This window comes from Carcharodon carcharias, chromosome 14 (genome assembly GCF_017639515.1).
Source record: "Carcharodon carcharias isolate sCarCar2 chromosome 14, sCarCar2.pri, whole genome shotgun sequence".
NCBI classification, from domain to species: Eukaryota; Metazoa; Chordata; class Chondrichthyes; order Lamniformes; family Lamnidae; genus Carcharodon; species Carcharodon carcharias.
The window spans coordinates 1,869,325-1,893,301 of NC_054480.1; the positions used below are offsets into that span (position 1 = coordinate 1,869,325).

The 23,977-nt window shown below is 41.6% G+C and overlaps 1 protein-coding gene across 3 annotated transcripts in view; it reads left to right on the forward strand.

The window, feature by feature from the left end:
* Positions 1–23,977, forward strand: part of chd6 (chromodomain helicase DNA binding protein 6) — a 242,710-nt gene that overhangs the window by 122,540 nt on the left and 96,193 nt on the right. For all 3 annotated transcript variants that reach the window (XM_041204558.1, XM_041204557.1, XM_041204559.1), the window contains 3 exons: positions 5,743–5,860; positions 11,324–11,410; positions 23,196–23,330. In XM_041204558.1, coding sequence (XP_041060492.1) covers positions 5,743–5,860; positions 11,324–11,410; positions 23,196–23,330 — 340 coding nt within the window. The remainder of the gene's footprint in view (positions 1–5,742; positions 5,861–11,323; positions 11,411–23,195; positions 23,331–23,977) is intronic.

A 23,977-nucleotide genomic window follows, 5' to 3' on the forward strand; every position in this document is an offset into this window, starting at 1 on the left:
AGAGAATTAAAAGCCACGTGGACAAATGCAGGTTAATTAAGGAGAGCTAGCATGGATTTCTCAAGGGAAAATCGTGTTTAACTAATTTCCTTAAGTTTTTGAAGAGGTAACAGAGAGGGTTGTTGGGACAATGCTGTTGATGTGGCGTAAGTGGACTTCCAAAAGGCATTTGATACAGTGTTGCACAACAGACTTGTGAGAAAAGTTATAGCTCATGGAATAAAAGGGACAGTAGGAACATGGGTAAAAAATTGGCTGAGTGACAGGAAGCAGGGAGTAATGGTTAATGGATGTTTATCAGGCTGGAGGAATGTTTGTCATGGAGTTCTCCAGAAATTGGTATTGGGAACCTTGCTTTTCCTGATATATATTAATGGTCTAGACCTTGGTGTACAAGGCACAATTTCAAAATTTGCAGATGATACAAAACTTGGAGCATTGTAAACTGTGAGAGTGACAGTGTAGAACTTCAAAAGGACATAGACGAGTTTGTGAAACGGGCAGATAGTTGGCAAATGAAGTTCAATGCAGAGAAATGTGAGGTGATACATTTTGGTAGGAAGAACATGGTGAGACAGTATAACTATAAAGGGGGTGCAGGAGCAGAGGGACCTGGGCGTATATGTGCATAAGTTATTAACTATGGAAGAACAGGTCTAGAGAGCAGTTAATAAAGCATATGATATCCTAGGCTTTATTAATAGGGGCATAGAGTACAAGAATAAGGAGGTTATGTTGAACTTATATAAGACACTAGTTAGCCCTCAGCTGGAATATTGCTCACAGCTCTGGGTGCTACATTTTAGGCAAGATGTGAAAGTGCAGAAGAAGTTACGAGAATTTTATCCAGGGATGAGGAACTTCAGTTATGAAGTAAGATTGGAGAAGCTGGGACTCTTTTCCTTGGAGAAAAGAAGACTGCGAAGAGATTTGATAGAGGTATTCAAGATCATGAGCAGAAAAGACAGAGTAGATAGGGGAAAACTGTTGTCACTTGCGAAAGCATCGAAAGTGAGAGGGTATGGATTTAAAGTAATAGGCAAAAGAAGCAAAAGCAATAGGGGGAAAAGCTTCTACACACAGCAAGTGATTTGGTCTGGAATGCAGTGCCTGAGAGTGTAGGTTCAATTGAGGCATTCAAGAGCAAATGAGATGATTATTTGAAAAGAAACAATATGCAGGGTTACTGGGAGAAAGCAGGAGAATGACGCTAAGTGAAATGCTCATTCGGAGAGCCAGTGCAGATACAATGGGCCGAATGGCTGTATCAATTCTGTGAGGTCCTGCTTGGTTTAGTTGGTCTCACTGTTGCCTCCACACAGAATTTTGTGGTTTTGAGTCCCAAACTAGACATGGTGAATGTAATCTCGACATTATCAAAGGTCTACCCCTCAGTTGGGCCATGAGTCAGGTCATTGTTTAGCTGGACATTAAACCTGTGATGGGAAGATGGTGGGAATGGTTAGAAGCAAGTTTTTTTTATGCAAAGAGTTATTTGGATATGGAATGCCCAATGAGAAACATTGGTAGAAGCAAAATCCAAACTAAGTGGGTAAATTTATCCTCCTTCATTCTTTTGTTATTGATCTTAGATTTGTAATCTCCAGTCACTGATTCGAGGGCCAGTAAGAACAGCTTTTCCATTTTAACTTTATTAAAATCTCCATTGGATCTATTTTTAAACTCTGTGCTGAGAAGAACCCCAGAGTTTCTCAGAGTCATAGATCCCTCACGTATGTACATGCGATACAGGAGCAAGAGTTGACCATACAGTCTTACAAGCATGTTCCACCATTCAATACTGTCATGGCTCATCTTTGGTTTCAACTCTTAGGTTCCCACCTGCTCCCTTTTTCCCTTGATTCCGTGAGACCAAAAATCTGTCCATCTTAACCTTGAATATATTTAGAGGGAACTAGGGTAAGGAATTCCAGAGATTCACAACCCTCTGATTGAAGAAATTTATTTTCATCTAAATCTTAACCGATTGGCCTCTTACCCTGTGCCTGTGTGTCCATGTTACAGATTCTCCAGCTAGGGAAACCAACCTCTTATTGACTACCCTGTCAAGCCTATTTAGAATCTTGTAAATTTCAATGAGATCACCTCTCATTCTTCTATACCCCAGAGAATAAAGGCCCAATTTATTCAGCCTGTCACCATGGGATAACCCTTTTATCCCAGTGAACCTTTGTTGTAAGTATCCCCTTCCTTAAATATGGACACCTAAACTGTGTACAATACCCCAGATGTTACCTCACCAAAACCCAATACAATTGTGGCAAGAATTCCTTATTCTTGTACTCCTATCTCCTTGCAGTAAAGACCAACATTCCATTTGCCTTCCGAATTGCTTGCTGCACCTGCATACTAACAGTGTTCCTTCTCTCAAGTCCCTCTGAATATCAACATTTACAAATTTCATGCCTTCATAAAAAAATCCTATTTTTCTATTCTTAGAAAACCTCCGAACATTATATTCCATCTGTTATCTTGATACCCACTCACTTAACCTGGCTATATTTCTTTGCATGTCCTCCTCATGGTTTGCATTCCCTCGTTTTGTATCATCCAGCAAACTTAGATACATTGCTCTCTGTATCTTTATTTAAGTCATTAATATAGATTGTAAATACCAAGACCCCTGCGTTGACCCTTGTGGCACTCCAGCCACAGCCTGCCAACTTGAAAATGCCCCATTTGTCCCTACTCTGCTTCCTCTCTGTTAACAATCATCTATCCATGCCAATATGTTATCGCCAACCCATTGAGCCCTTATCTTGTGTGTTAACCATTTGTGTGGCACCTTATCGAATGCATTTTGGAAATCCAAATGTACAACACATTGTATCCACTGGTTCCTCTTTATTTAACCTACTCGTTGCACCCTCAAAAAACTGTAATAAATTTGCCAAACAATTTCCCTTTGTAAAACCATATTGACTTTGTCTGATTATACTTTGATTTTCTAAGATTTTTGTTAAGACTTCCTTAATATCAGATTCCGGTATTTTCCTGATGACTGATGTTACCTGTAGTTCCCTGTTTTCTTTTGCTCTCCTTACTTGAATAGCAATGTTAGATTTGCTAACTTCCAATCTGCTGGGACTGCTCTAGAATCTAGGGAATTTTGGAAAATCATAACCAGCCGATCCACTATTTCTGTAGCTAACTCTTTTAGAACCCTAGGATGTGGGCCATCAGGGCTGCAAGTTTGTCGGAATTTAGCCCCTTAAATTTCTCCAATAATTTTTCTCTGCTAGTATTCATTATCTTAAATTCATCCTTCTTATTAGCACCTTGGTTACCCTCTATTTCTGGTATATAATTTGTGTCTCTACTGTGAGCACAAATGCAAAATATTTGTTTAATGTCTAATTAACCCAGTCTCTTTGCATAATACCAGATCCAAAATAGTTCTATCCCTAAGATAAAGGCAAAATATTGCGGATGCTGGAAATCTGAAACAAAAACAAAAAATGCTGGAAAAAAATCAGCAGGCCTGACAGCATCTAAGGAGAGAAAGACAAAGTTAACGTTTCAAGTCTGTATGACTCTTCTTCAGAGCTAAGCTTTTAGCTCTGATGGAGAGTCATACGGACTTGAAACGTTAACTCTGTCTTTCTCGCCATAGATGCTGTCAGACCTGCTGAGTTTTTCCAGCATTTTTTGTTTTAATTCTATCCCTGGTTTGTTTTGTACATGGGATGGCACAGAATGAGGCCATTTGACCCATCCACTCCCCAAGCTAGGACCTCTGCACGCCGGTATTATTTTAATTAATCTGCTCTGCACCCTCTCCATGTCTTTAAGATCCTTCCTAAAGCAAAGTGCTCAAAATTAGACATGTCCTGAATGCAGTGTAACCGATGATTTCTACAGGTTTAATGTTCTGTTTTTATTCTCTCTACCACTATTAAACTACCTTATATGTTTTATTTTTCTTTGCAATTTTATGAACTTATCTATGTACACTTGAAGCTTTATGTACCTAAACCTCTCTCTCTCTCTGTTCCTCAACTTTTCAAGTTTGAACCATTTAGTGTGTATTCCCTCTGTGTTCTTTCTCCCAGAATGTATCGCTTCACACTTTTCTGCATTAAATGTTATCTGATATATAATTGCCCAATCTACTAATATGTCTGACCTTCTGATTCCTTGCCCTCTTTGTTTTCTTTTGCATATTGTGCTGATACAGACACACACACGAGTAATGGTCCCAAAAGTGACCCTTTTAAATCTAGAAATCAGCCATTTATTATCATTCTCTTGTTTCCTATCCTTAACCAACTCACTATGTGGTCAGTCCATCACATTCTCTAATACCATGAGCGTCTATTTTGCATCCAGGTTCCTATGCTTTTGAATAAATTTTGAAAATCCATGCATACACCATCCATGGCATTTCCTTGATGAGTACAATGTGTTGCACTCCCCCCTCCCCAAAGAACTCGATTGAGTTTGTCAAATATGACTTACCTTTTACAAAACCATTCTGGCTGTTTTCAACACATTTAACCCATGTTGTTCTAGATAAGTAACTTTTCTTTCTCCATATTTTGGCTTCAAGTAGCCTATGCACTAGTGATGCTAAGTTGGCTGGCCTATAGTTGCCTGCTTATTCCTTGCTCCTTTGATCATTTCACAAGAGCTTTTCAAATTATTTATTTTGTTTTGTAATATCACTGAGACCCAGTGATTTGCATGAGTTTTTGTATGCATAGAATTAAGAATTAATGAAGGACTGAAACGCATATCATTGACTCAGCAACATCTACATAGGCAACTGACGGACTTAGAAATTTTTACATTCCGCACCTTTGTGGTTGATGGTCTAGAGCCATCAATGCTGAGCCAAGAGATTTCCCAGGGAAGGCAGTTAGATTTGTGCACTTTGTTGAGAGTTGGCATGTTGATTGTATTGTACTACTGGAAAGTGCTTATGTTGTAGAGTAGAACCAGTCTCCATGTTGTAACATGCTGCTTGGATTCCCTTGGTTGTAACGCTTCAGACAAACCTTTACTGCTGTGAAATAGAACATGAGATGGTGAAATTATTCTAGTTAATCTTTGCTGCAGAGTCTGATCTTGTTAGGTAAAACTGCAGTTGAGTGAAGGAAAAGCTCATGTGAGGGATAAATTGGAAATGACAGCTGACCTTGCTGCAGCACTTCATGAATTTTAGCCAGTTTTAATGCAGACTTTCCTGTGAATTAAATGTAGCTCTTATTTTTGGGCTCTGCCCTAGCTGTGCTGCTGCACTGGGTGGGGTGGGGGGATGGTTGGGCAAGATCAGTTGTTACAATGCTATAGGTGCAATGTTGGCCTTGGTTCAATGGTAGAGCTCTCAAAGTCAAAAGGTTGCGGGCTCAAGCCCCTGCTCCAGAGCGCACAGTCCAGGCTGACTCTCTGATCTAGTATTGAGGCAGTGTTGCATTGTCGGAGATGCTGACTTTTGGTTGAGATATTGAACTGCCATCTCCATTTGCACCATCAGGTAGATCTAAGATCAGGAGAAGTTTCCTTCGTGTCCTTGCTAATACTTATCACTCAACCAACATTATTATAACAATTATCTGGCCAGTTTTGCTGTTTGTAGGACGTTGGCAGCTGCAGTTCCTACATTACAGCAATGACTACACTTCATTGGCTATAGAAAACTTTCCTCAGGATTTGACTATATAAACATAGATTCCTTCCTTCTTCAGCGTACAGTCAGTACAATGTTCCTTTATGTTTCAGCTCCTACCTGCACTGCAAATGGGCAACGGTGGAGGAGCTGGAGAAAGACAAAAGGATTCACCAGAAAATCAAACGTTTCAGGACCAAACGGGCCCAGATGAAGAACCTTTTTGTTGAGGTAAAGAGGACTAGTTGGTTGTTCATCAAGCTTTACATTTAGAGGGCATTCAGAATGTACAAATATGTCAAGTTGCAGAAGCTTCAATTTCCCTTTATTATGGAGCAGATCTTTCTTTGTCTTCTGTGTCAGAAAAAAAGACCACCAGCCCATCCACTCCTCTAACCATGTTTGAGAGGTAGTTTGTCTATAATTTGTGAATGTAGATAGAGGGTAATTTGGCTGTAAGGTCATCACTTTGAACACAAACTCTTTGACAGCAGCTTTCCAGACTGTAAGGCTGCTGGTACTGAAGTTAAATTACTGAAAGGTTAGGCTTTTGTCCTTGTTTTAGAATATTACTACGTGCTTTTATTTCCAGGGGCGCTCAGCCCTCATTGTGCAGATATTTGACCCATGGATGGGTGGGTTTCGGCACTTACTGACCTCTGCTAACATGATGATGGCGGTGCAGAACCACTTTATTGTTGCTTGTCCCCCACCCTCCTGCCTCCCAGTGTGCTGCTGAAGAATCCTTGATGTTGGGATTCCTCTATTTTCCTGTTGGAGGCAAATTCAGAGAATGGACAGTGCAGAATGAAGATTGATTCTTCTACTCCCACATTAACCTTAATAGACAGTCCTGATCCTCAAAGGGCAACAGAGATTAATTTAGTGTAACAGCGCCTTCACTTGCCTTTTGAGGGAGCAGTTCTCTGCTGCTCACCTCTTTTTTTTATATTGCTGTCTAAGTTAAAGATCCTATGACGTAATTCAAAGAAGACCACCTTGTCAAAATGCCTTCCTCAAAGAACGTCAGCTGGTCATTATTTAATTGCTGCTTATGGGATCATCCTGTGTTGAAATGGCTGCTTATAGTATCTCATCACTTAAAGTAATTGATTACATGTATGTTTCAGAGTCATGATAAGGTACTGCCTTAATGCATTTTTTTCCCTGTGTAACTTTTGAAGTGCATTGACTGGGCAAAGGCATCACCTATCCTGTGTTAGCAATATCCCATAAACACAATTGATTGAATGAATATAAGAAATAGAGCAGAAGCATTTGACCTGTCAAAACTATTTGCCATTCAATACGATTGTAGTTGATTTTTGACCTCAGTCCTTTGACCTTTCCTGCCTGACCCTCATATTCCTTGATTCTCCTTGAGAGTCCAAAAATCTATCCCAACCTTGGATTTTTTAAAATATATTCTTTCTTGGGGTGTGGGTGATGTGCCCATCCCTAATTGCCCTTGAGCTGAGTGGCTGCTGGCCGTTTCAGAGGACAGTTAAGAGTCAACCACATTATTGTGGGTCTGGAGTTGCACATAGGCCAGACCAGGTAAGGACAGCAGATTTCTTTCCCCAAAGGACAATTAGTGAAGCAGATGGGTTTTTACGACAATCGATGATAGTGGTCAACACCACTGAGACTAGTTTTAAATTCCAGATTTTATTAAAATATCTTGTTGGAATTTGAACCCATGACCCCAGATCATTAGCCTGGGCCTCTTGCTCACTAGTCCAGTGACGTTACCACTCTGTCACCATCTTCCAGTGTACAGAAAATCTGAGCATGCACAGCTCTCTGGGATCCCAAAGATTCACAACCGACTGAGTGAAGAAACTCCTCCTCATCTCAGTTTAAATGATCATCTCCTTATTCTGAGCCTATGCCTCTACGTTGTAGATTCGTCAGCCAAAGGAACCAACCTCTTACAACAAGTACTTATATTTATATAGTACCTTTAATATATGTTCCAAGGCGCTTCACAGGAGTATTATAAAGCAAAGAATGACACCAAGTCATGTAAGGAGATCAAAGGTCAGGTGACCAAAAGCTATGTCAAAGAGGTAGGGTTCTTGGAGTGTTTTAAAGGAGGAAGGCAAGGTGGAGAGAATTACGGAGGGTATTCCAGGCTTGGGGCCTAGGCAGATGAAGGCACGGCCACCAATGTTGAAGCAATTAAAATTGGGGATGTATGAGAGATCAGAATGAGAGGAGTGCAGGTATCTTGGAGGGTTATGGAGCTGGAGGAGATTACAGGGATGGGGATACGTGAGGCCCTGGAGATATTTGAAAACAACGATTTTAAAATCAAAAAGTTGCTTGAGTGGGAGCCAACATAGGCCATTGAGCACTGTGGTATGATAGGGGAGCAGACTTGCTGCAATTTAAGACATGGGCAGCAGAGTTTTGGATGACCTCAAGCTAATGGAGGGCAGAATTTGGGAGACCAGCTACAGCAGCAGATGAGCTGAGACAGGCAAAATCAGGCAATGTTACTGAGGTGGAAATAGGCTTGTTCGACTTTTAGCAGCCTGTGGGTGAAGGAGGAGACCAGAAGGCAATCTTTACTCAGGTTTAAATTTATTCACAGTGAAACATTACCAATGTATAGCTAATAGTCGTTCGGTAGTATAGAACTTGTTTACTGCTGAAAAAAGAGACATGTCGAAGCACTCATCAGGACACTTGGCAAGAATACCAATATAAGGGAAAACAACAATTTATGCTGTATAAGAAGAGAGTGTTGATTGGTTGGCAAGTGGACTCTGATTGGTAAAGGCATTGCAATGGAGAATGCACCAGTGATGGTGACCGACAGTTAACTGCCAAGCATTGTTTGAAGTTTAAACCAGGCAACTTGACCCTGATTGGTCAGGACATTGCCCTGAGGAATGAGTCAGTGAATGACTGTCACTTATTTTGTTTGGCTGGAACGGGTGCAATGTGTGTATGTGTTCTTTCTGTCTGCAAATGTATAGCTCCTAACTCAACAACCCACCACCAATGTTCCCAAGTGTGTCTCTATATGTGCTTAAATAATTATCTAGTGAGTGTCCCCCATCTGTATACACACAACCTTAGTCTATAAACTTAACAAAGCAGCCTTAGTGATGGCATGAATGTGAGGTTGGAAGCTCATTTCGGGATCAAATGTTACACCAAGGTTGCAAACAGACTGGCTAAATCTCATTGTTGCCAGGGAGAGAGATGGAGTTGGTAGCTAGGGATGGGGACGAAAAACAATGGCTTCAGTCTTCTCAGTATTTAATTGGAAGAATTTTCTGCTCATCTAGCACTGGATGTCAGATAAGCAGTCTGATAATTTAGCAACAGTGGCGGAGTTGAAGAGTTGGTGATGAGGTAGAGTTGATTGTCATCAGTGTACATGTGGAAACTAAAGCTGTGCCTTCTGAAGGGTCGGTAGTGTTTTAATTGTGGCTTATAAAGATTCTAAGGGGTGAAAGGCTGTTCATTTTTACAGTGAATCTAAATAATTGCATCGTTCACAGTAGTCATTTTTCTAAAATATAATAAGAACATTTTAAATTTTGACATGAAAGTTGTGTGTTTTAGCCTTAGATCTTGTGTAAAGTGCTCTACCCAATGGAGAAAATACCAACACAATGGGAATGTTAAAAAGGAGTTGGAGCAATTCCTGACTGATCTTACTGTGGAAAGATGTAGACTTGTGGCAGGAGGCATGTCGTTTTCAGGATTGATATCAGGAAATACTTCACAGTAGTTAGCACATGGAATTGACTCCTGAATAAATAGTGGAGGCACAAACCTTGGAATCACTTGAGATGCAATAGATGCTGTGCTTTGTGGGACAGCTGGGAACATGTAGGATCATTGTAGATGGATGGGCTGATGGCTCCCCTTATCTGTAATTATTCTGTGATCAAGTGCAGAAGTGGGAGCTGAAAAGTGGAATGAGGTGAACTGGCTTTCTCCTTCCTACATTCTTGTGTTTTTGACTCTTTCAGTTGTGAAGATCAATATGAGAAACTAGACAATGCAATGAAAGCATGCCACAATAACAGTAAGGCGCAATTGCTGTGAATTTAGCAGTGAAGAGTTTTATTAAATATCGGGTGTAGTCTTCCATTTCAGTTAATTAAAATTTAAAAATGGCTCTGTAAATATCCCAGCTCTCCCACTCATCTGAAGCCAGCACCTGTCAGAAGTGACTTTTTTCAAGGAAGATGCTAGCCTTCTGGGTTAATTAGTTGGAATGGAAACATATAAACACAAGGCAACTTCTACAACTTTCTGCTCCTGACACATTTAATGTGTAGTAATGGATGTTGCTGAGCTTCTTGGCTGGTTTTACCCTGCATTCTGGAACATTCTCCTCAACTTCCCCTGCCCAACGAAAACATTGCCCATCTTCAAAATCCTCACACACCCAAATTTACCTCAGCCGCTCCTCCAGTCACATCTTTGACTGTTCTCCCTATCCTGCCTGGTGTCCCTGCCCCATTGGAGTGTTCTGCTAATCACGTGGTGCGAATACAGACTGGTGGGGAGCTGCAGAGCATTCTAAAAATGATTTATTTCACATCAGCTTAACTGTTCATAAACTTCTGAATTTTCATTGAGTTCAAGAACCCCACTCATCACTAAACAGAAAATTTATTTTGGTAGACTTATCCATTCATTTTGGAAGAGGTAACAGGAGCTCATTCCCTCTCAGTTTAATTACATGCACACAGGGGTCATAAATTGGTCATATCTGTGTTGCTTAAGAGTCATTTGTATGAATCATAACCAATTGGACCCATCCCTAAGGGGCCCTGTTCTCAGTGCCACCACCCTCCTAGCAGGTAGGGTTTCCCTGTAGGACCCTCCGCGCATTAGGGATTGTCCTTAATGGACCCCCTCCTCCCCCACTCCAAGTAGGGGCAGTCACTATTGCACTTCAGCCCCCTTCCCAGTACAGTTGTTGCTGTGGAGTCCTCACCCCAACCCCACCCCCCCTCCCCCATATAGGGGTCATTGCTGTGGGGTTTTCTCCCCACTTCCCCTGTAAGAGAGGTTAGTGCCTTCAGGAGTGGAGAAGGGCCAACTGGAATGAAATAAAAATGGGAAATAAACATTGGGAGCTGCACTCTTAAAACCTTCTGTTCATATTTGTTCAAAGTTATTGCTTGTCTTCATAGCTCATTCAGCTGTTCAAAGGCAGCAATTAAAACAAAGTGAAATTATTTTAATTAATTTGTGTCTTTGCTCTTGTTAAGTTTAATTTGTTTGCCTAACCTTTCTCCTGTCTGCAAGGTGAATTGTAAGTGAGGGCAAATTAGATAGTATGGAATTCTGAAGTGTCAAATCTTTATTCTATAAATTAAATTAATAAATGACTACAACTGCATGAACTGAATTTTAAACAACTTGTTTATTATTTTGATTGCCTATCATAATAGTTAACCTACTCTAAATGCATTGAGTAGAATGTAGCAATGTTTCTGCTCAATTAACTTGCAATTAAAAAGGTCCAAATAAATATAACTCTCTAGGTTGAAGTTGGACCCAAGTTCTGAAAGGTGAAAGGTCACTGACTAACCCATTACACCTTTCAGTTCCTCTGGATAGTGTAGTGGTGACTCTGGTCCATTAAGAGTGACTATACTGGACTATTTTCGTATTCTAACTAAATCTGCACTATACATCCGTCATCTTTTCTTCTAGCCGGATGAGGAACCCTTTAATCCAGATTATATCGAAGTGGACAGGATCCTGGATGTAGCACATACGATAGACACTGAAACTTCAGAGGTGAGTAACTGCATTATTTTGGCTTCCTCTCCTAGATGCTTAGATGGTTGTGGAGTGATATAATGGATATGCTTAAAATGAGAGCGAGATTTGAAAAAGTAGATGGAGAGAAACTATTCGCTCTGATGGAGGAGACCAGATCAACAGTGCACAATCTTAAAATTAGAACCAGGCTGTTCTGAAGTGAAAGCAGGGGGGAGCACTTTTCTACACAAAGTATAAACCTGGAGTTCTTTCCCTGAAAAGGCTGTGGGTGCTGGGGCAACTTTCAAGACCAAGATCGACAGATTTTTATTAGGTGGTGGGTCAGTGGAGCTGGAGGTACAGATCAGCTATTGACCAATTGAATGAGAGGACAGCCTATTGGGTAGAATGGCCTCCTCATGTTCCAATGCAACAGTGAGCAGAGCAATTTCTAAAAATGCTTTTCTTAGCTTTTGAACAGTGCAGTGCTTTCCTTATTGAAGGGATGTCTGCAAGTGTTAGGTCAGGAGAGTAGAGTAGAGGCACAGTGGACTGAGGTCCCTCCATCAATGAACTGCTTGACTGTGCGATGTTGAGAATCGGGATTCGGTACTGTTTCTTAACTATCCTAATGTTCTTCTGGCTAGCCTTTCATCTTCTACCCTCCATAAACTTTAGCTCATCCAAACTCTGCTGCCTGTGTCCCAATTCACACCAAACCCTGTTTAGGCATCACCCTTATGTTTGTTAACCTACACTAGCTCCCGATCGGGTAACACATCAGTTTTAAAATTCTCAGCCTCGTTTTCAAATTCCTCCATCACCTTGCCCTCTCTATCACTATAATCTCCTCCACCCTCCAAGATCTCAGCAGTAGTTTAAACTGGTACTGGGGAAATATAAGTAACGCATTAAATTTATAGCTCAACTAGTTAAACTACTGGATGTAACTACAGATAACAGTTGAATGATACTTCTAAATATGAAACCTAATTAGTTCAATAAAACACAATAAAGATGCCAGGGCAGTTGATTTGTTGCAGCTGGTGGACATCAGTGTGATCCTCCACTCTCCTGACCTAACACTTGCAGACATCCCTTCAATAAGGAAAGCACTGCACTGTTCAAAAGCTAAGAAAAGCATCTGCAGCAAGTGTCTGCAGCTCGAGGAGCTTCAGCTCAAAGTTGAGGAGCTGAAGTCCAAGTTTCAGGCACTGCAATGCATCAGAGAGTGGGAAAGTTATCTGGACACTTTGTTCCAGGAGGCAGTCACACCCCTTGGGTTAGGTACTTGAATTTGGTCCATGGTCAGGGACAGGGAATTGTGACCACAAGTGAGGCAGCTATGGGGATCCAGAAGGTAGCAATGGAAGAGCCTCAGCCCCTGCAATTGTCCCAACAGGTTTGAGATTCTTGCAGTTTATGTGGACAAGAGCAGGGACTGCAGCATGGATGAGCAAACTGACTATGGCTCCATGGTACAGGGGGTCATTCAAGGTGGAGGGTGTGAAAAGGAATGTAGTTGTAGCAGGGAACAGTATAGTTAGGGGGATAAATACTGTTCTCTGCAGCCAAGAGCATGAGTCCAGAAGGCAGTGTTGCCTGCCTCATGCCAGGGTTAAGGACATCTCCTGGGTGGGAAAGAAAGGATCTAATTGTCATGGTGCACATGGGATACCAATGATATAGGCAGGACTGATAAAGAGGTTCTACTGACGGACTATAAGCTGCTAGGGGTTAAATTGAAAAGCAGAACCAAAAAGGTAATAATCTCTGGATTACTACCTGAGCTATGAGCAAATTGGCGTAGGGTAAATTGGATCAGAGAGTTGGATGTGTGGCTCAAAGATTGGTGTGGGAGAAGTGGGTTTCAATTCATTGGGCACTGGCACCAGTACTGCGGAAATAGGGAGCTCTACTTCTGGGATGGTCTCCACCTGAACCTTGCTGGTGAGTTACATAACTAGACCTGTAGAGAAGGTTGAAGATTAATAGAGAGGAAAGATTTAGAATTGCATTGGTGCGGGGTAGTGAAATGTATAATGGTAACCAGAGAATAACAGGAAAGGACAGAGTGTACAAACCTAAGAGTCCACCAGCAAATATTGTCAGAGTCTAGAAAAATGGCTTTAACCTGAGGGGGAGGAGGGTTTAGGTGAAGGGAGACTTAAAAATCCAAAGATAAATGTTGAGGCAATAGAAGAGTGTATCGATATGGGTAAAGGACAGGAAGGGACAAAGATTTTATTGCTAATAGTTACATCAAAGAGTTTGTCCATGCAAAGAATAGTCGTAAAATAAATAAAATTAAAGTCATTTTATCTGAATGTGTGGTGCATCTGCAATAAGATAGAGGAACTAGTGGCGCAAATAGAGATAAATGTTTTAGATCTAATCACCATTACAGTGACATGGTTACAAGTTAACCAAAGTTGGGAAATAAATATTCTAGAGTACGCATTTCGAAAAGACAGGGTGAATGCATAAGGACGTTAGTGAGAAAGGATCTTGGTTCAGAAAATCAGGATGGAGAATCAGTATGGGTCGAGATTAAGAACACAGGAGAAATGGAGGCAGGAGAAGACCATACAGCCCATGAAGCCTGCTCTACCATTCTGTACGATCATGGCTGATCTTGGGTTTCAACTCCATTTTCCTGGCCGCCCCCTATATCACTCTAAAAGACCAAAAATCTGTCTACCTCAGCCTTAAATATATTCAATGTTGGTGCAACCATGACTCTCTGGGGTAGAGAATTCCACAGATTCACAACCCTTTGCGTGAAGAAACTTCTTATCTCATTCTTAAATGATCATCTCCTTATCCTGAAACTGTTCCCTTGTTCTAGATTCCCCAGCCAAGGGAAACAATGTCTGTGCCTGAAAGTGGAGCTGAAGCCCAAGATCGGCCATGATCACATTGAATGGCCGAGCATCTCGACAGGCCGTATGATGTTCTCCTGCCCCTAATTCCTAAGTTCTTATCTCAACATTCCTCTAATTCTGACCTCTTGCACATCCCCTGATTTTAATCACCCTGCCATGGATGGCTGTGCCTTCAGCTGCCAGGGTGCTAAGCTCTGGCATTCCTTCTATAAATCTATCCGCCTGTGTCTCCTTTTCAGACATACCATAAGAAGTAGGCCAATTTGCCCTTCAAGGCAGCTTTGCCAGTCAGTAAGATCATGTCTGATCCCCTACCACCAATCCACCTTCCTGCTATATCCCCATTTCGCTTAATTCCCTTGGTATCCAAAAATCCAATAACCCCTCTCTTGAATATATTCGATGTTAGAGCTTCCACAGTTCTATTGGATAGAGATTCAAAGGTTCACAACCCTTTGAGTGAAGAAAATTCTCCTCATCTCAGACCGAAATGGCCAACTCTTTATTCTGTGTCTATGACCCCATGTTCTAAATCCTTGAGCTAGGGAAACAATTTCTCAGCACCTGCCCTGTAGATCACCTCTCATTTTTCTAAGCTCTTTAAAACCTATATCTTTGATCAAGCTTTTGTCATAATATCTCCTCATGTGGCTGAGTGCCAAATTTTTGTTGGATAATACTTCTGTGAAGCGCCTTGGGATGTTTTACTTCATTAAAGTTGCTGTACATATGCAAGTTGTTGTTGTGGCTAGGGAGCAAGTCTACTGTCAGCTTTAAAGCTTTGAAGGAAATAGAAAGCAGGACAGCCTGCATTCTGGTTCAGTTCCAGTACCGATGGAAGGAAATGGCATTTACCTTTGACAGCTGTTGAAAGCTTGGGTGGTATCTTCATTGTTATGAAGCATGCGGTAAATGCAGAGCCTCAGGCTGTACCAAACCTGACATCACGTTTATGCTTCCTCTGAGGGTCTGTACATCGGGAGAATTTATTGCATGTTTATTGCTGTGTGTCTTGCATGAACTTGTCTGTTGTAAACTTGAATGAAATATATTTTATTTAGCTTGGGAAGGCAATTGCTTTGTCCAAGTTTGCTAAATATATCAGTAAATCAAAGAAGACCCATTTATAATCAAAATTGCATCTACTAACTCAATTTCAGAATAGTGGAAGACTGTTTCCTGTCATATAGTTACTTAATCTTGGTGCCTGTGCTGACTCACCTTGTTGAATGATACAGTGGCCATTCGGCCCATCATGTTTGTGTGACTTTTAAAGAGCTATCTAATTAATTCAATTTTCCTGCTCTTTCTCCATAGCCCTGCAAATTTCTCCTCTTCACATATTGATCTAGTTCCCTTTTGAATGATATTATTGGATCTACTTCTAACACTGTTTTAGACAATGCATTCCAGATCACAACAATTTGTTGTGTTTAAAAGAAAATAATTGTTTTCTACATGTTGCCTCTGATTCCTTTGTCAGTCACCTTAAATCAGTGCCCTTCAGTTACTGACCCTTCTGCCACTGGAATCAGTTTCTCCTTATTCACTTTACCAAAACCCTTCAAGATTTTTAACAGTAGAATCAAATCGTCAACAACAACTTGTATTTATATAGCATCTTTGACAGAATAAACAGTCCCTAGGCACTTCACAGGAGTGTTATGAAGCAAAGTTTAACACCAAGCCACATGAGGTTTTATTAAGGCAGGTGTCAAAGCTTGGCCACAGAGATGGTTTTAAGAAAGAGACACAGAAGTTTGGGCTGGGAATTTCAGAGCTGAAGGCACAGCCTCCAACGGTGCAGCAGTTAAAATCAGGTTTGGTCAAGAGGCCAGAATTAGACTAACACAGATGCCTCAGGGTGTTGTGACCTCGACTTTACAGAGGTTAGAATGAGGTTAGAATTGAGTGCATTGGAATAGTCAGTCTAGAGGTATAAAAGGCATGGGTGTAGGTTTCAGCAACAGATAAGCTGAGGCAGGGGCGAAGTCATGCAATGTTGCATTAATGGAAATAGGTGGTCTTGGTGATGGCGCAAATATGTGGTCTTAACTTTCTGTGCTCTAAGATGAATAACCTCAGCTTCTTCAGTCTTTCCAGATAACTGCAGTCAGTCATCTCTGAAACCATTCTCGTAAAACTCTTCTGCACCCTCTCTAAAGTCTTGAATTCCTTCCTAAAGTATGGTGACCAGAATTGAATACAATACTTAGCTGAGGCCTAACCAGTGATTGAACATTTCTTTTAACTTCCTTGCATTTGTACTTGGGTGTCTCTATTAATGCAAACGCATATGGAATCATTTGCTTTAACAGGCTTCCAAATTTATCCTGTCACCTTCAAAGATTTGGGTAGGTACACCCCCAGATCTCTCTCTTCCTGCACCCACATTAAAATTGTACCATTTAATTCATATTACTTCTTCTCAACATTAAATTTCAGCTGCTATGTGTTTGCCCGTTTTATCAACCCCAGCCTATCCAATCTTTCCTCATAGCTCAGACCCTCCAGCCCGGGCAGCATCCTGATAAATCTTTTCTGCACCGTCTCTAGTACATCCTTCCTATAATGTGGTGACCAGAACTGCACACAGTACTCCAGTTGTGGCCTACCCAGCTTTTTTTAACAGTTCAACATAACCTCCCTGCTATTGTATTCTATGCCTTGGCTAATAAAGGCAAGTATCCCATATGCCGCCTTAACCACCTTATCTACCTGTCCTGCTAGCTTCAGGGATCTGTGGATATGCACACTAAGGTCTCCCTGATCTTCGGTACTTTCCAGGCTCCTACCATTCATAGTGTAATCCCTTGCCTTTTTCACCCTCCTCAAGTGCATTACCTGACACTTTTCCAGGTTGAATTCCATTTGCCACTGCTCTGCCCACTGACCAGTCCATTGGTATCCTCCTGCAGTTTACGGCTATCCTCCTCACTAATTACCACCCTACCAATTTTCATGTCATCTGCAAACTTCTTGATCCTACTCCCTATATTTAAGTCCAAATCATTTATGTACACCACAAATAGCAAGGGCCCCAGCATTGAGCCCTGCGGAACCCCACTGGAAACAGACTTCCAGGCACAGAAACATCCCTCTACTATCACTCTCTGCTTCCTGCCTCTCAGCCAATTTTGGATCCCACGTGTTACTTTGCCTTGGATCCCATAGGCTCTTACTTTCTTGACCAATCTGCCATGAGGAACCATATCAAAAGCTTTGCTAAAGTCCATGTAGACCACATCAAATGCATTACCCTCATCAACACTCCTGGTTACCTCCTGAAAAAATTTGCTCAAGTTTGTCAAACATGACCTCTTAACAAATCCATGATGCCTATCCTTGATTAAGTCATGTCTCTCCAAGCGCAAATATATTCTGTCCCTCAGAATTCTTTCAAGTATCTTCCCCACCACTGAGGTTAGACTGACTGGCCTGTAATTTCCTGGTCTATCCCTTCCTCCTTTTTTTAATAATGGGACAACGTCAGCAGTCCTCTGGCATCTCACCTGTGACCAAAGAAGATTTGAAACTTACTGCTAGGGCCTCTGATATCTCTTCCCTTGCCTCCTTCAACAGACTGGGATACATCTCATCCGGGCCTGTGGGTTAAGAATAAGGGTTAAGGATATCTCATCGGGGCTAGAGAAGAACTTGGAGTGGGAGGGGAAAGATCCAGTTGTCGTGGTCCACGTAGGTACCAATGATATTGGTAGAACGAGGAAAGAGGTTCTGCTGAGGGAATATGAGCAGCTAGGGGCTAAATTAAAAAGCAGAACCAAAAAGGTGGTAATCTCCGGGTTACTACCTGAGCCATGAACTAATTGGCACAGGGTCAATAAGATTAAAGAGGTAAATGCGTGGCTCAAAGATTGGTGTGGGAGAAATGGGCTCGAGTTCATGGGACATTGGCACTAGTACTGGGGAAAGAGGGAGCTAACCCATTCGGAAAGGCCCTACTTGAATCATGCTGGGACCAGTGTCCTGGAAAATCGCATAACTAGGGTTGTAGATAGGCCTTTAAACTAAATAGTAGGGGGGAGGGTTCAGTTGCATGGAAATATAAAAAATTGAAGTTTAAGGAGAGGGTAAAAGTGCAGGTTAATGATGAAGCTGATTGTTACCAAAAAGCGAAAGGAAGGGACAGAGTGTGTGAACGCCATATTGCATCAAAGAATCATATAAGAGTAGGGAAAATTGACAATAGGGCAAACTTAAAGGCTTTGTATCTGAATGCTCGTAGCATTCAGAATAAAACTAATGAGTTAACAGCGCAAATAGAGATAAATAGGTATGATTTGGTGGCAATTACTCAGACATGGTTACAGGGAGAACAGGTTTGGGAGTTGAATATCCAAGGGGACTCAGTGTTTTGGAAGGATAGGCAGGAAGGAAAAGGAGGTGGTGTAGCTTTGTTAGTAAAGGAAGAGATCAGTGCTATAGTGAGGAATGACATAGGCACTGGAGAGCAAGACATGGAGTCAGTCTGGGTAGAAATAAGAAATAGCAAGGGACAGAAGTCCCTGGTGGGAGTAATTCATAGTCCCCAAACAGTAGTTCAGCAATGGGGCACAGTTTCAATGAGGAAATACTGAGAGCATGTAAGAAAGGCACAGCAATAATCATGGGTGATTTTAATATGCATATAGATTGGACTAATCAAGTTGGCAAGGGTAGCATTGAGGGAGAATTCATAAAGTGTATTAGAGATTGTTTCTTGGAGCAATATGTTGCGGAACCAACCAGGGAGCAGGCTATTCTGGATTTGGTTTTGTGTTAAGAGATGGGATTAATTAATGATCTCATAGTATAGGAAGATTGGGAAACTTTTAAAGATCAACAAAGGGTTACTAAAAAAATAATAAGAAGAGCAACGGTAAATTATGAAAGAAAACTAGTGCAAAATGTAAAAACTGATAGCAAAAGCTTTTACAACTTTATAAAAGGAAAGAGAGTAGCTAAAGTGAATGTTGGTCCCTTGGAGGATGAGACTGGGGAGTTAATAGTGGGGAAGGCAGAAATGGCAGAGACGCTTAATCAATATTTTGCCTGTTTTCACAGTGGAGGACACTAGTACCACCCCAATAGTAACAGGTGGTTCAGAGGGTATAGAGAAGGAGGAACTTAGAACAATCACCATCACTGGAGAAAAAGCACTGATCAAACTATTGGGATTAAAGGGTGACAAGTCCCCAGGACCTGTGGACATAGTGGATGCATTGGCTTTAATATTTCAAAATTCGTTGGATTCTGGAAAGGTTCCAGTAGATTGGAAAAATGCTAATTCAAAAAGGGGGGGGGTAGAAAGTAGGAAACTATAGACCAGTTAGTTTAATGTCTGTTGTTGGGAAATTGTTGGAGTCCATTATTAAGGAAATAGTAATGGGGCATTTGGAAAGTCAAAATGCAATCCATCATAGTCAGCATGGTTTTATAAGAGTAAATCGTGTTTGACTAATTTGCTAGAGTTCTTTGAAGATGTGACAAGCAAAGTTGATAATGGGGACCATGTAGATGTAGGTATATTTGGACTTCCAGGAGGCCTTTGATAAGGTGCCGCACAAAAGATTAATATGCAAGATAAGATCACATGGAGTTAGCTTGGATAGAGGATTGGCTAACCAACAGAAAGCAGAGAGTCGGGATAAATGGGTCTTTTTCTGGATGGCAAGCTGTAACTAGTGGGATGCCACAGGGTTCGGTCCTTGGGCCCAACTATTTACAATCTATATTAATGACTTGGATTCAGGGATAGAAGGTACTATAGCTAAATTTGCAGATGACACCAAAATAGGTGGGAAAGTAAGTTGCAATGAAGAAATAAGAAATTTACAAATGGATATGGACAGGTTAGGTGAATGGGCCAAGATTTGGCAGATGGAGTTTAATGTGGGTAAGTGTGAGGTTAGCCATTTTGGTCAGAAGAATAAAAAGGCGACTTATTATTTAAATGGAGAGAAACTTCAGAATGCTTCAGTGCAGAGGGATCTGGGTTTCCTCATGCATGGATCGCTGAAAGCTAGTATGCAGGTACAGCAGGTAATAAGGAAGGCAAGTGAAATTTTGAGATTTATTGCTAAAGGAATAGAGTATAAAAATAGGGAAGTGTTGTTGCAACTGTACAAGGCATTGGTGAGACCGCACCTGGACTAATGTGCAGAGTTTTGGTTCCCTTACTTGAGGAAGGATGTAGTTACATTGCAGGCAGTTCAAAGGAGGTTCACTAGATTGATTTCAGAGATGCGAGGCTTGTCTTATGAGGAGAGATTGAGCAGTCTAGGCCTATACTCGCTAGAGTTTAGAAGGATGAGAGGAGATCTAATTGAGGTGTATAATATGCTAAAGGGGATAGATAAAGTAGACGGAGCGTATGTTTCCCCTTGTGGGGCATTCTAGAACGAGAGGCCATAGTTTTAGGCTAAGGGGTGGTAGATTTAAATCAGAGATGAGGAGGAATTACTTACCTCAAAGGGTCGTGAATCTGTAGAATTCACTATCTCAGAGTACAGTGGATGCCGGGGCGCTGAATAAATTTAAGGAGGAGATAGACAGATTTTTAATTAGTAATGGGTTGAAAAGTTATGGGGAGAGGGGGGAAATTGGAGTTGAGGCCGAAATGAGATCAGCCATGATCGCATTGAATAGTGGGGCAGGCTCGAGGGGCTGAATTGCCTACTCCTGTTCCTAGTTCTTATGTTCTTATTTATCCACTTTTAAAGCCGCTAAACCCACTAGTACCTCCTCTCTCTCTATGTTAATTTCCTCTAATATTTCACAGTCCTCCACCCTGATATCTATACCTGTGTTGTCCATTTCCATTGTGCAGACCAACGCAAAGTATTCATTGAGGACTGTGCCCCCATCTTCTGGGTCTACACACAGATTACCTCCCATGGTCGGTACTGTAGCTACTCTTTCCCTAGATATTCTCTTGCTCTTTATATAGTTAAAGAACCCTTTGGGTTTTCCTTCATTCTACCCACCAATGCTGTCTCATGCACTCTCTTAGCTTTCCTAATTTACTTTTTAAGTTCCCCTCTGCACTTTTTATACTCCTCTAGTGACTGCCGTATTGAGCCCTCGGTATCTACCATAAGCTTCTCTTTTTTTTTTACTGAATCCTAACCTTTATGTCCCTTGATATCCAGGGTCACGGGACTTGTTACCCCACTTTATCTTTATGGGAACATATTTGCCCTATACATTTGTTATTTCCTCCTTGAATACCTCCCACTGCTCTGACACAGTTTTATCTGTAAGTAGCTGCTCCCAGTCCACTTGGGCCAAATCATATCTCATCTCAGTAAAATTAGCCTTTCCCCAGTTTAGAACGTTTATTCCCTCCCCAACCTTATCTTTTTCAATAACTATCCTAAATCTAACTGAGTTATGGTCACTATCTCCAAACTGCTCCCCAACTGATACGCCTTCCACCTGCCCGGGCTCATTTCTGAATATTAGGTCCAGAACTGCCCCCTCCTTGTTGGGCTTTCTACGTACTGACAAAAAATGTTTCACTGGATGCTAGTTAAGTATTTTGCTCCCTCCCTACCTTGCACACTAAAACTATCCCAGTTAATATTTGGGTAGTTAAAATCCCTGACTATTACTGCCTTATTATTCTTACACTTCTCTGAAATCTGATTACATATTTTATTCTCTATCTCTCCCTGACTGTTTGGGGACCTATGCTACACACCAAACAGCGTTTTTGCTCCTTTTATGTTTTTTACTCCTACCCATATGGTCTCATTTGATGGTCCTTCCAAGATATCATCCCTGCTCACTGCTATAATTGATTCCTTGCTCACTATTGCGAACCCCCACCTCTTCTATTCCACTCTCTGTCCCGTCTGAATGTCCTATAACTAGGAATGTTGAGCTGCCAATCCTGCCCTTTTTTTAGCCAAGCCTCGGCCATAGCTATGATATCATACTCCCACATGCCTATCTGTGCCCTCAGCTCGCCTGTCTTATTTCTCAGGCTCCTTGTGTTAAAATATATTCCGTTTAGCTTTGCTAAACTCACTTATTTTTTATCTAGCCTATGTTTCCTCTGCCTTCCAGACTCTAGTGTTTTCAACTTCTAATTCCATCTCAGCTTCTCTCCCTCTGAACTACGTTTCAGGATTCCACCCCTTGCCAATTTAGTTTGAATCCATCCCAGCAGCATTAGCAAACCTCCCCGTGAGGATGTTGGTCCTGTTCCTGTTCAGATGTAACCCATCCAACCTGTTCAGGTCCCACCTCCCCCAGAAACGGTTCCAATGCCCCAGGAATCTAAAGCCTTCCCTCTTGCACCATCTCTCCAGCTGCGCATTCATCTGCTCTATTCTTCTGTTCCTGTACTCACCATTGCGTGGCACTGGGAGTAATCTGGAGTTTACTACCTTTGAAGTTCTGCTTTTCAATTTCCTACCTAACTCCCTAAAGTCTGCTTGCAGGACCTCATTTCCCTTTCTTCCTATGTCATTGGTCCCAACATGGACCATGACCTCTGGCTGTTCACCATCCCCGTTCAGATTGTCTTGCAGCCGTCCATAACATCCTTGAGCCAGGCACCCAGGAGGCAACATACCATCCTGGAGTCAGGCCTCTTGCCACAGAAGCGCCTGTCTACTCCCTCATTAACGAACCCTCTGCCACTATTGCCCTTCCAGACTACTTCCTCCCCACAGAGCAGCTGGACCACCCACAGTGCCATGGCCTTGGCCCAGCTTGGCCTCCACAAGGGAACCATTACTCTCACCATTTTCCAAGGCTGACAAACGGTTTGCAAGGGAGATGTACTCGGGAGTGCATCTGACCTGATATTGGGGAGATATGGTGAAAAGGCAGGTAAAGGAAGCTGAGCTACGCATCAACAGTGATCTGATAGAATAATGGAGAGTAGATCAGTGTTTAATATTTGATTTTTTTTTTTGTTTCCTAAGCCTGTGACTCATTATCTGGTGAAGTGGTGCTCCCTACCCTATGAAGAAAGCACTTGGGAGCTGGTGGAAGACATTGACCCAGCAAAAATACAGGAATACGAAGATTTGCAGATCATTCCTGAAGTCACAAACTTGGTAATGAGATTTAGCTTGAATGTAGTGTTGTTTGTTAACCAATCCTAATCCCAGGTGAGCTGTAGTGAGGGGTCCACAGTGTGACCAACTTCTTTCGTACAGAGCGAGTTCCATGGGATCAGTGAAAAGGACAACCAGTTGTACTGTTCGCTGGTGAAGGGGCAATCTTATGACAATGAATTTGTCATTGTTGTAAAGCAGCAACTTATTAAACCCCCAGGGATATACGGTGGCTGGAGGTAACTCGCTGGTATTGTGTGTTCCAAGATAATTAAGGATAATTTAGTAAACTGGGGAACAAAAACAGGCGAACAATGAACACGCTTTTCTCTGTGATGTTCTTGGACTAAACAAATGCTAATTCCTTATCCTAATATAAGGACCAATAATAGGTGTGGAACAGATGACTTTGGATCTATGGTTCTCAAAGCTCTTCGTCGTTGGGGGTTTTCCTTGCCCTGTGTCTGGGCCTGTGTAGGCTATTTGATAGATATTGATTGCTATGATTACTCCATTATCATTGTATCATGTGAATATGAAGTTGGTGTGAAGGTGAACTAGATGGACGTTCGTCTTTCTATCATCTAACAGTACCTGTTGCTATTGGTGCATGCCCTGGCTGTAAGAGCCAAGGATGAGAATTCTGC